Below are 12772 nucleotides of genomic sequence, written 5' to 3' on the forward strand. Positions count from 1 at the left end.
ATATATATATATATATATATAACTATTTCATTTATTCACATAAATTTACTATACGAAAGTATAGATTTATGCGTAAACTTTAAGTATTTACTTCAAAAGTGCTCAATACGTAGGTAGAGCTAGTTAGTAATTTATAAAATATATATGGCGATTAAGCTACACTGAATATTCTGCGTTTCATCCAACTATAGGATTCGTCAGGCAATTTTAGGTCTAAACACTTGACATTTTAGATATAAGTTCCTTGGACATGGATCTAACTTAATAACTTGATTTAAGCCACAAACAATCAATGATAAGGGGTCAAAGTTTAAAAAAATTGACCGCTTTTTTTCTTTTTTTTTTTTTTTGCTTAACATACACCTCCAAACACCCGGGTAACGTAAGCCTGACGAATCCTATAGTTGGATGAAACGCAGAATATTCAGTGTAGCTTAATCGCCATATATATTTTATAAATTACTATATATATATAGAGAGAGAGAGAGAGAGATTTGAAAAAAAAAACTGTTCATTTGAATAACGTTAAATATTAGCTACAAGTTGAAGATGAGAATATTCGTATCAGTTGTGGCAGGAAGATGTATTCGTGCTGTAAATGCCTTACAAGAAGGAACCAAAGATTAAAGCTGAGTTGAGCACTTTCTATTGCAGGCTGAGAAAGGAGCTGTAGATAACAGAATTTATCATCCCCTCATTCACTAGATTACAAAGTCGATTTTGAACTGTGTCAAGACAAAAGTGTCCTGAACAGTACCTTTCCAGATGTGGCAGCAGTACTCCATCTTATGAAGTATTTTACTCTTACATAGGTAGATGATTGCATCAGGAATCCAATAGTTTCTTTAGTGGAAGAAGAATCTAACCATTTTAGTTTTTTTTAGGATCTTATCTTGGATATATAATGCATGTGCGTATCCACTCTGCATTTTTTAACAAAACAAAATGAAAACAGACGCATACCTTTTACAAAGAAATCTCCCACTCCTGATTGCGTCTTGTCTCCGAGCCGATCCGGAATTCCATTGTCTGCAAGACACCGATAAGTCCCGCTATCCTCATAGGTAATGTTATCCAGCGTGAGGACAGAAGGCTCTGGAATGTATTCAGTTCCTGGGAATTCACGAATAACAATCTCTCCCCAAAGGTGTTGCCACTTGTATGTGTAGGTTCGAGGTTGGCCATCTGCAATGCATGTCAAATCGACCTGTTCACCATCGGAAGCGTTGAAAGTGAACACTTGCACAGACGGTGGATCTGGAAATAAAACGTAAGAAACAGAATAAAATGTAGTAAAGTTTAAAAGTTTTAATAATATTTCTTTTTGTTAAACACAAAGATAGCAATAAAGATATCTAGACGAAATGTTCAGAAGAAAATGAACTACTACCGGAAATAATCATGAATTTATTATTTACTACTCCAAATAAACACAAAAGTTCGTTTATCTCTTATTTTATTAATTCAATCGCTTCATTTTGCTACAATTGGGATCGTGTTAAAATATCTCACAGGTTATTTATAAAATGCATATACACTTACAAAACAAATGAATCTACAAACCATTAACATATAAAAATAAATACAGTAGAACCCCGAAGTACGGTGACCCTAGGATACGTTTTTTCCGGTTAAAATGTGGAATACGATGTTTTTCCGGACCTTGGTTATGATATTTTCCCTACCTTACGGTGTTATTCATAATGTTATTTGATTATATACATATGTATTATATACTTTACTGTATTTTTTTTTTTTTTTTTTTTTTTTTTTTACTAATTTTTATTGCCGGATCACGGGGTTCTACTGTATTTTAAAATATTAAAACTTTGAAGCATAAAACTTTTGACAAAATGATTGGATGTGGCAATGAATAACTTGAAAACAATTTGAATTATCTCCTTTAACACTAAGGGAGATAATTCAATTATGTAAAACAATTTGTGGTTAATTAATATAAAAAAAATGCTCATTTTGATGAGTATAAGGTAAATAGTTTACTGTTTAAAAGAATATACATTCTATTGTAATAGAAACGGTGTATCTATTATTTTCACTGCTTCATTGATTTATTTAAACAATGTAACATTTTATCCATAATTTTATGGAACAACCTTCAGATATGGATGCTTTTTTACATGGGAGGTCACTACTCATCCAGGCCTGGAGGCAACTCTAGGATGAGAGTTAAGGTAGATGATGAGACAAGATCAGTCACGAGGGAACTTGGGTAAGGCTAGATTATCTAAGAAGATAGCTCAATAGGAATTTTTCCATATCAGTTTGGAAGACGACCATGTTATAGTCAGCTAGGAAGCAGACCTGCAGTATTGCATTCCATAGACGGACACTTTTATATAAGAAACTCTTGCTGTAAAAGCTCAATAAGCAGTTCTGAACCAACTGGCAATCTGCTCAGAGGGTGTGTATGCGATATAATCTAGTCATGTATCTGCATGAAACGCATACATCTGCCCTATGTAATGTTTAGACGTGTTAGCTACTCTAAAATCTGACTGAGTTGGTAGAATGTGACCGTTGACCTTTGTTGTTGACGCACTTAGTGTCCATCACAACAAAAGCATTGGGTAAGGAAGGGCATCCTCCATAAAACTTTTGCTTCAAATAAACCTTTGTGGATATTTCCATGCATTGCAAACTACTTGGACATGCGCTCACCAGTGTGGATGATGCCCTTCAATCTGCATGTTAATATAAAAAACTGATAAAGAACTAGTTTTACTAGGAAATACAGTCAGTTCCCCAACTTTTTAAAATAGCTTTGTCATTGAATGTATACACTGTTGCTTATGTGTGGACATGAAACAATAAGCCAAGTACGTCCAAGGATGGAGTACTGCTGCCACATCTGGGCAGGAGCTGCTAAAAACAGCCTATCCTGCCTTGACAGAGTACAAAATAGACTTCGTGGTTTAGTAGGGGATGCCCTTTTCTCTTCCCTGCAACCTCTCTCCCACAGAAGAGACGTTGCGTGCCTGTCTTTGTTTTATCGTTACTTCCATGGCAGGTGCTCGTCTGAGCTCCAATCCCTCGTCTCCCCCCCCCTCGCCAATCTTTCACGAGAAACACTCGTCTGGCTGAAACTACTGTCAATAATTTTCCCCACTCTTTATCTGTGCCTAAATCCAAACGTAGATTCCATGAGCAAAGCTTCTTTCTTAGAACTGCACGTCAGTGGAACTCTCTGCTGCTTGCCTGTTTCCCACCTGACTACAACTTGGACGTCTTCAAGTCCAACATAAACTCCTGACAAACCGCCCCCTTAAGTAAGACACTCTATAAAAAACCCCAATACTAATGATTACTACAATACTATCTCATTGATTACTGTACACACAATAACCCTTATCCCTAAGTGGCCTTCGGGCCTTGATAAGTGGTGACCCCTATGTAAAAAAAAAACACTTCAGAGTCAATCTCTAAAAAATTAACATCTCCCCACACGGAATGGAATATTCAGTCAACGATTGTATGAGGCATCCAGAAAGTGTCTGGAACGCTACATATCTATTTTAATGCTGAGAAGCAAATATGGCTATATTGAGAGATGCTACTCATATATGCACTTTTTTCCATTGAGATCGAGAGTAAGTCTCCCCAGTGAGGAGGAAACCGATTTCAGATGCTGATTATGGAGAGAGATTATTTGTTATTGATATACAGCTACTACATCATGGTAATATTACATCGTTGTCGTAAGGGGATTTTAGAAGCATTTTCTGTTATAATATTCTGCTTGGGAAAATTAATTCTACATATTCTGTAATGAGCATTAGTGAATCTGTTGAATTAATTTCTCCAAGCAGAACAGATTTAAACCACTTTTATGTTTCCTTATAGAGATTTAAATCAAAATATAAAAATATTAAACCTTCTGTCCATAAATCTTATTCCAATTTTTATTCGAGAAAATCTCTAAAGTCTCATTTTAAGCTGAAAATTGAAATTCAGAAACTCTTGTTTAATTTGTGTTTTACGGCTATGAATAAAATTTAATGCAAGTCTTGAATGTTTAGATTTTTCAAATAGGAGTTTTTGCCCATATTTTGTTCCTTAAACTAAACATAGCAGACTTTTGTATCCCTTGCACCTAATAAGTATGGTCTAAAATTCATAATGGCAGATTAATTACTTTAGGAGTGAATCGTGCGTGTACAAATATATGAAAGAAGACGCATAGCTAACTTTATCGAAATGCAGATTACGCTCTAGGGACAGACCTATCCACGATATGCACATTTATTCCACTGGATAACAATCTAAGTAGTGAATAATTTATCGAGATATGAAACACGTATATAATTTTTGATTTGACCATAAAGCAATCAGAGTATGACATGAACCATCATGAGATTTTAGATGATAGTGCCAGTATGTGGCAAAAATGTTGAATATCAAAGCTCTTGTCACATTTATCTGCTTATGTAATCTTAAAGTCATGACAACTTAAAAGTTTAGTTTAGTTCACACCTGTTAGATTACATTACGAAAGACAAGTCGCCACATGCAGATAAAACTTGCACAGCATACAGCTGGAGAAGCTCACGAGTTTTTCTCAACTTAGAAAGATTTTATTACATTTTTTTTCTATTTCTTTTTTTAATTTGTTTTCTTTTCTTAAACTCTTGTTCACCCCAAATAAGACATGACAAACACTGTTGCAAGGACCTGCTGTGATGGGACCAGATTTATAATGGAGTCGGACAGTAAGATGTTTTTTTTTCAAACGACATTTAAATTTCTGCTTGTTGACACGATCGGAGAACTAGGGAGCAGGAAGGGAATTCCAAAAGCAAGCAGTCTGAACAAAGAAGCTATTAGAGTAGGAAATCTGGTGTCTACAGAAAAATGCTCAACTGGGCGAGGAGAGAAAGAAAACGCGCGCTGGGTGAGATGGACATGTGGCGGTGAGAGACTTAAGCTAGTGTCGAAACGATAAGGTTTTATTAATCTCATGGCAAACGAAATGAACAGAAAAAAAAAAAAAAAAGAAGCAGACATTGTTGGAAAGTCATGGTAATTTTGCTAAAAAAAAAAAAAAGCAGAATAGTATTTATTTTTGTTTGTTTATTTCTTTTCAATCGTACCAAAGTCCGAGACAGGTTTGAACTGTACGGTGAATGGTTTGGTAGTTTTCTGCTAGATGTGTGGGTCGGAGTTATTTTCGTTGAGAGGGTACAAACGCAGCCGGTTCTTGTCGATAATTTATGTTCATTTATTGCACCCGCACCACTCCACCTGCAAACTGTAACTTGGTGATTGTTTCACACTTTATAGGCTAATCAATGAATGTAACAAGAATTCTACAAATCAAATTATCTGAAAAGCGCCCCCTACAATCATTTAATCACTACAAAGACATAAATAGCAAAAGTTGGACATATTTTTAGAGCTTTTAGCAAGTTAATCTTGAGCAACATTTTTTTCCTTTGTAACTTGTGTTTTATTCTGCAAACATTATTATTAGTGATGAGATCATTCCAATATTTTTCCTGATTCCGATAAAATTCCCGATTCCAATTCTTAATAAGTCTTTAAATATTTAAGTATAATGTTATTTATTCCTGATTACCGTAAAAACACATGTTAAATATGCATATATTTTTTTCAAACACAAAAACACATTTGTGGGTGTGATCTATAGATTTTAGTTTTACTTGTAATTGAAAATCAATAAATATTTATTATTTCATTATTACTGCAAGCAGTGGAAGATTTTGCGTTTTAACAAAATCAACTAAAAAGATAATTAAAGGAATCTTTTTGTTGGCATCGAAAAATGGCAACAAATTTTTCCGATTCCAATGGCCCCAAAGTTCCGATTCTTCTGATTAATCTTCCACACACTAATTATTATATTTAGATATCTCTTTTAATCTATAAAATGCTTGTAATATAAAAACTAAATTATTCACATAAAATTTATAAAATAGGGTTTATGTTAATGTTTATTATAATATGCGTGATGGATTCATAACTCGTTTAAAAAAAACTTGAACCTAGTATAAAAATAGGTGTTTTAAGCTGTTTTGATGATGCTAATGTCATATATTCCTTTTCACACATATATGTATATACAATCATCCACAGGTACGTTTTTTCCGTCTATGGCTTATCAGTGTGGTTAAATCTTGCGAGATTCGAAACCACTTCATATTCATGTGAATATTAAAAAATATTTCATCGCCACCATTCAGTCTGGAAAGACGGTGGATATTTCCTGTAAGGGTAACTGTGTGTGTAAGTGTGAGGCAAGCGTTGTACAATCTCCAACCACACTTCTCCTTAATCGGCACTGCTTGAGTCTAGTGGCAAGGAGAATCCAGGACAATCGGAAATAATGCCGAGATTTGTAGCGATCACATACAGCACCTGGAAGTCCCAAACGGTCACACATTTTAGCTCTGACCGGGCTCAACGTTGCTTAACTTTGATGATCTTACAGAAACCGTTATGCCAACATGATTATGCCGTATATTAAAAATATTTAGTATAAAAATATATAATATGTATATACATATGTTTCATTTAAAACACAATTCATCAGTGAGGCTATACATAACTGTACCATGAGTTTCAGGATTTTAACTGAATTCGTCTATTTCGAGAGCTTCCTTACATGATTGAGAACAGAATTTCCGCCAAAGGAGTGATTATTATATTGTATCAACGCCGTTACCAACATGATCGGTGAAACAGCTATGTGACAGAAAGGGAAACGTTCTCATTGAATAAACACAGTAAACTTGCAAACTGTTGGTCCTTTTGTAGCATTGTTTTAGTTAGAAACTTTTCATACCTCTATTAGAGTGCTCTTCCTGGAAAGGGAGTTTTAAAAAGTTATTTATAATAAATATTTTTTAATATTCACAAATGTTTCGTGTTAACGAAAACTCAGCGGATGATTTTGAACTCTAAACCAAAATCACTTTAATCTAATGTTGTTACACACACGGCTACTGAGACCGTTATACAATGGAGAAAATGAAATATTTCTGTTATTCATTTGATAAACATAGTAAGTCTGTAGAGGTCAATATATATATATATATATATATATATATATATATATATATTTGTGACCTCTAGAGACTTATATACTAGCAGGTTGCCTGACATTGCCCGGTCATAAAATATGCATAAATATATTTAAATTAATGCAAAATTCTTATTTATTGTAAACAAAAATATCGTAGGTATTAAACGTAACTTTAAATTCCTTTAAAAAAAAATGAAGTAAAAAAAACAACAAAAAAAACAAAGCAAAAAGAACCTGAGACATGTGCATTTGAGCATTATGCTTTTTCTAAACAGTTCATTTCTTGTAAGTAAAAAAAAAAAGTACTGGAGCTGAGATCGAAACCAAAACCTAAAGACAGTCAAGTACAATAACCATTAGACCAGCTTGACATGATCTTTAAATAGTGTTTTTAAACCAACTTATACTTAACATAAGGAAGCTGTCATGTTTCACGATCGGGCATGCACAATTGTGAAACAGATAAAAATCTGATGACTTGCACATACTAATTTTTAAATTTTGACCCCTGAGCAGCCCTTTCCCCCCCCCCGGATGAAAACCGATTAAAAAGTTTTCTACATGTCTGAATACTTTATATACCAAATTTCAAGTCTGTAGATCAAAAATTTGTTGAGTATATAGGTTGAGAAGTGCCCTCTCACACACATGCTCACTTGTATATATTTGACCATCTTACAATTTATTCCTTTTAATTATGTTGATATTCATTATTCTTGACAGCAACTGTTTCGTAGTGCAAAATCATTCACTTAATTATTATACCAATCCATGAATCTATTCTACCCTTAACTCATTAGAAGAAATAGCAATTATCAATCCATTAAAAGAAAATAAAATGCATAAAATAAAATTCCAGTTTTCAGATTTTGTAATCATGCCAATTTTCTTTTAATGGATTGAGAGTTGCTATTTCTTCTGACGAGTTAAGGGTAGAACATATACATTGATTGATGTTGATAATTGAAGTGAATGATTTTGCCCTATGAAACAGTTGCTGTCAAGAATTGTGAAAGTCAATGTAATTAAAGGAATAAATTGTAAGATGGTCAACATCATGAAATTTGGAATATACACTTTGTAAGTTGTTTGTTATATGCTCTGTATTTACATTGAGCTTTATAACTTAAGGATTAATATATATAAAAAAAGTGAAATATAATTGAAAAAAATATCATATTTTCACAGAAATATATATATATATATATATATATATATTTATTTTCACAGAAATATATATATATATATATATATATATATCATATTTTCACAAATATATATATATATCATATTTTCACAGAAATATATATATATTTATATATATATATATATATATCATATTTTCACAGAAATATATATATATTTATATATATATATCATATTTTCACAGAAATATATATATATATATTTATATATATATATATATATATCATATTTTCACAGAAATATATATATATTTATATATATATATATATATCATATTTTCACAGAAATATATATATATTTATATATATATATATATATCATATTTTCACAGAAATATATATATTTATATATATTTATATATATATCATATTTTCACAGAAATATATATATATTTATATATATATATATATCATATTTTCACAGAAATATATATATATATTTATATATATATATATATTTATATATAAATCATATTTTCACAGAAATGTATATATATATATATATATATATATATATCATATTTTCACAGAAATGTATATATATATATTTATATATATTTATATATATATCATATTTTCACAGAAATGTATATATATATATATATAAATATATATATATATATATATATATATATATATATATATCATATTTTCACAGAAATATATATATATATATATATATGCATACATACATTTCGGGTTTGAGATGTTCAAAAGTCGGGACTAATGAATACAACGAGGTTGTTAGATAGTGCTCAATAACAAGAGCAAAATGTTTTTATTTGAGGGTAAATAGTTACATATGGTCGCTACAAATAGCCATCTGATTCAGTCAATGAGACTTCCTCAGGCGACCACGAACCCATCGACGCCATAAAGAAAATTTTTCTTTGTGGCGTTGATGGGTTCAAGGTCGTCGGAGGAAGTCTCATTGACTGAAACAGATGGCTATTTGTAGTGACCATATGTAACTATTTACCCTCAAATATATATATATATATATATATATATATAGTAACGTATGAAAATATGACAATTAACCTATGTCACTTATGTAACTCATTTGTATTATTAGGTCTTTCGGACTACTATTCTCATCTTGAGTGTTATTTTCACAACGTTTCATAACAGTAGTCTGAAAATTCCAAATAATATAAATGACAAATCCTTATCTGAGCAATTCAGAAACATCTATGTAGCTTAATTGCCATGACTGACGAACTGCAAGCACTTGTGCCCCCTCGACATAAATACTCTCGACAAGCAGCTAAATCCCACCCCTTCACAGTAGAGAACACTAGATGTGAGAGAGCCTTCTACTCCAGTTGTTTCTTCCCCAGAACAGCTAGACTTTGGAATTCCCTTCCGGGTCCCTGCTTCCCCAACTGTACTGACATGCAGAAGTTCAAGTGTAACGTGAACCGACATCTTGCTGTCCAACTCCCTACACAGTACCCCTGATGCTTATGTCCCTGATAGTAGCCCCCTACAACAAAGTGGCAATGTGCCTTGTTTGGGGTGAAAATGTAAAAAAAAAAAAAAATAAATAAATTCATCAACTTGTTACCAAGCTCTACTCTCGTATTCGTACTGTTGAAGTAAATACTGAAATTCGATACATAAAATATGTTCTCATAACATTTTATGTGGACACATGAAATAAAATATATAAATAAAGGCAAAACATTTAAATGTTTTTATAATAAAATAAATAAATAAATGGACGGACCGTATTAGAGTAAGTAATCACTTCCGGTTTTCTGTTTTGCTACTTATATATTTATAGCATATATTCAAAGAAATAAATTCAATCATAAAATTCCTGCAACTGAAGTTTCGTAATCTCTCAATCCGGATAAAATTATGAGATTGGTTTCCACATTTCTATGAATGAATGATTAGTTGCCATGGTTACCGTTTCCAATCTTGTCATATTTCAGCTGCTTTTTACTTTCCTGTAATGAGGAAACTGATGCCTAAGTGAGGTGTCATTTGCAGAGTTGAAATCACTAATATAAATACCAATTGGTATTTATTGGTGACAAAGTTCAATCATTAAAATATCTGATTGCAAAAGAAGAGTGTACCGTATGGTTGTTTTGTTTTACGGCATATCAACTCTTTTCAAATTATTTAATGTTGAACTACGCTCACTTTGGTAAAAGTTTTATGCTTGAAGTTTTTTGTATCTTCAAATATTTATTCATGGTGTTTGGTTTGGTTGTTTTGTTTTATGGCATATCAACCCCTTTCTGGGTTATTTAAGGCCGAATCCCGAAAAAATTGTATGCATCAAGTACTTTATCTGAAAATAGTTATTTATTCCACTTGATTTGTTTTGTAGAAATTTTTTTTTTTACTTTGCAGAACATGATTGAGTTTTGGAAAGTGAAAGGTAAATCAAAAAACGATAACCTCAATGTTTGGTGCATTTTAGTTCAGAAAGAAAGTATCTTCAATCAAACTTATTTAATAGTGTTTATTTATCAGTTTTTGAACTGTTCTGTTTGTTTTTTTATATTCATGAGATTTCAGCCATTTAACTGCACTTCTTCAAATGCTATTTGTAGAGTGTTTGCATAATTCGAGATAAAAAAATAATCCGAATTGCATACTTTCTTTTGAGAACTTCCTCACATGATTGAGAACAGAATTTCAGCCTAAGGAGTCATTGTTATGTTGTATCAACACATGGGTTGAAACATTACTCTTTGGTATTGATAATCATTTTTGTTCTCAATGTGATTGACCTCAGCCGTCATCTATTTGGGGAGAAAAATAAATGAGGAGAAATAATGCTTTGATTTTTTTTTTTTTCAAGAATCAGATGGAATAATACACTTGAAGATGAATTTATAGATACTAAGGCATAACATGAGCAACAGATTGAGATTAGATTGAGTCTCTCCAATTTTGCGCCAAGCTAAAGTAAGGGCATCACGGGTTATCACACATGGTCAACAGGTAGCTCCATTTTTGGAGTGCTTTTACCCCGTCTATATGGGCTTGCAGTTGAGGAATTCACGGCCCAGCCAGCGTCCCATTGACCAAATGTTGCATCCCTCTGCCTGCTCTACAAGTATTTTAATGGTGAATGCTCTGACGAACTGCAAACACTTGTAGTCCCTCGACGTAAATACCCCCAACAAACTCGATTAGCAGCTAAATCCCACCCCTACACAATAGAGATTCCTAGATGTAAGAGCTTTCTACTCCAGTAGTTTCTTCCCCAGAACTGCTAGACTTTGGAACTCCCTTCCGAGTCCCTGCTTCCCTGACTGTACTAACATGCAAAAGTTCAAGTGTAATGTGAAAAGATATCTTGCTGCCCAACTCCCTACATAGTACACCTGTAGCTTATGTCCCTGATAGTACCTATTTACTATGCCTCCCCACGGGACACAGGCACTAGGATCGTTTTTTTTTTTAACGCGGAGAAAAGGTACAAAAATAAAAAATTGTTTCAGTCGTGAAGACTGATCCTCCACCGAAAGAGAACAAGAAATGGAAGTGCAGCATCTGAAGAACAGATACTACACTTTGATCTTGACCAAAAGGCCAGTCCCTGATAGTAGCCCCCTACATCAAAGTGGCAATGTGCCTTGTTTGGAATGAAAATGTAAAAAAAATTAAAAAAAAAAAAAAAAGATGCAATGTAATTTTAACTTTGTATAGCTGATTCGAATGACACCTCCATCTCAAAAGGAAAATGGTAAAATCTAAAGATGACTATTTTTAACAGTATTCAGTAAACTGTAAACATGACTAAAAGAATGCACGCCATAGGATGGGGAAAATTAATTCCCTAGACAGAACAGTTTTGCACCACTTTTATGAACTCTTACAAAGATTAAAACCAAAATATAATGTGACTGAACCTCATGTGTAGAATCATGATTCAAAATAAAAATCTATAACATGATTTTGATTCGAGAAAATATTTAAAATTCAGGCTATAGTGATATTGTTTTGTAGAGTTTGGAAAATCATAGTTTACTGATCAAGCATGAGCGAAATACTACCTCCTTCCCTGAAAGTTCCACCCTCTTTATGTTCAGTACCTCTCACTACTTCACGTGGCTTATCTCGTCCTCTTCTATAAAACATGTTACACTTCTCGTGTTTTTTTTTGGTCCCCCGATTTATCGAAACGGGACTATGTTTTCAATGGTGTCTGTCTGTGCGTCCATGTGTCCGTCAGTCCGGACCATTGCCAGATAACCGTTGATTAGTTTTTCCTGAAATTTGGCCACAAATTGTATTTCATTAAATAGATGTGCACAGTAAAAAAATTGTTTTGGCAAAAATTCCAGTTGTGTGCCCAGGGGCTCAAAAGAGGTCAAAAATGCCCCAGAATGGCTAAAAATGTTGCTCCATAACTTTTGATCCATTATATTTTTCTGAAACTTGGTCAAAATGTGGAGCCCATTGTTTTGAATATAAATGCAGTATGGCGGACCCTGGCAAAATTCTGGTTCGCGTCCCTGGGAACTTTTAGTGCTAAAAA

General features: G+C 32.9%; 1 protein-coding gene across 10 annotated transcripts in view; it reads right to left on the reverse strand.

Annotated features, from left to right (window-relative positions):
• Positions 1 to 12772, reverse strand: part of LOC145277016 (synaptogenesis protein syg-2-like) — an 824542-nt gene that overhangs the window by 172007 nt on the left and 639763 nt on the right. For all 10 annotated transcript variants that reach the window (XR_013868085.1, XR_013868082.1, XR_013868084.1 and 7 more), the window contains exon 10: positions 964 to 1257. Coding sequence is in view for 6 of the 10 variants with exons in the window: in XM_080128618.1 (XP_079984744.1) it covers positions 964 to 1257 (294 nt within the window). In the remaining 4 variants the exon portion in view is untranslated. The remainder of the gene's footprint in view (positions 1 to 963; positions 1258 to 12772) is intronic.

The sequence above is a fragment of the Euprymna scolopes genome, chromosome 5 (genome assembly GCF_053919585.1).
Source record: "Euprymna scolopes isolate OS-2025 chromosome 5, ASM5391958v1, whole genome shotgun sequence".
NCBI classification, from domain to species: Eukaryota; Metazoa; Mollusca; class Cephalopoda; order Sepiida; family Sepiolidae; genus Euprymna; species Euprymna scolopes.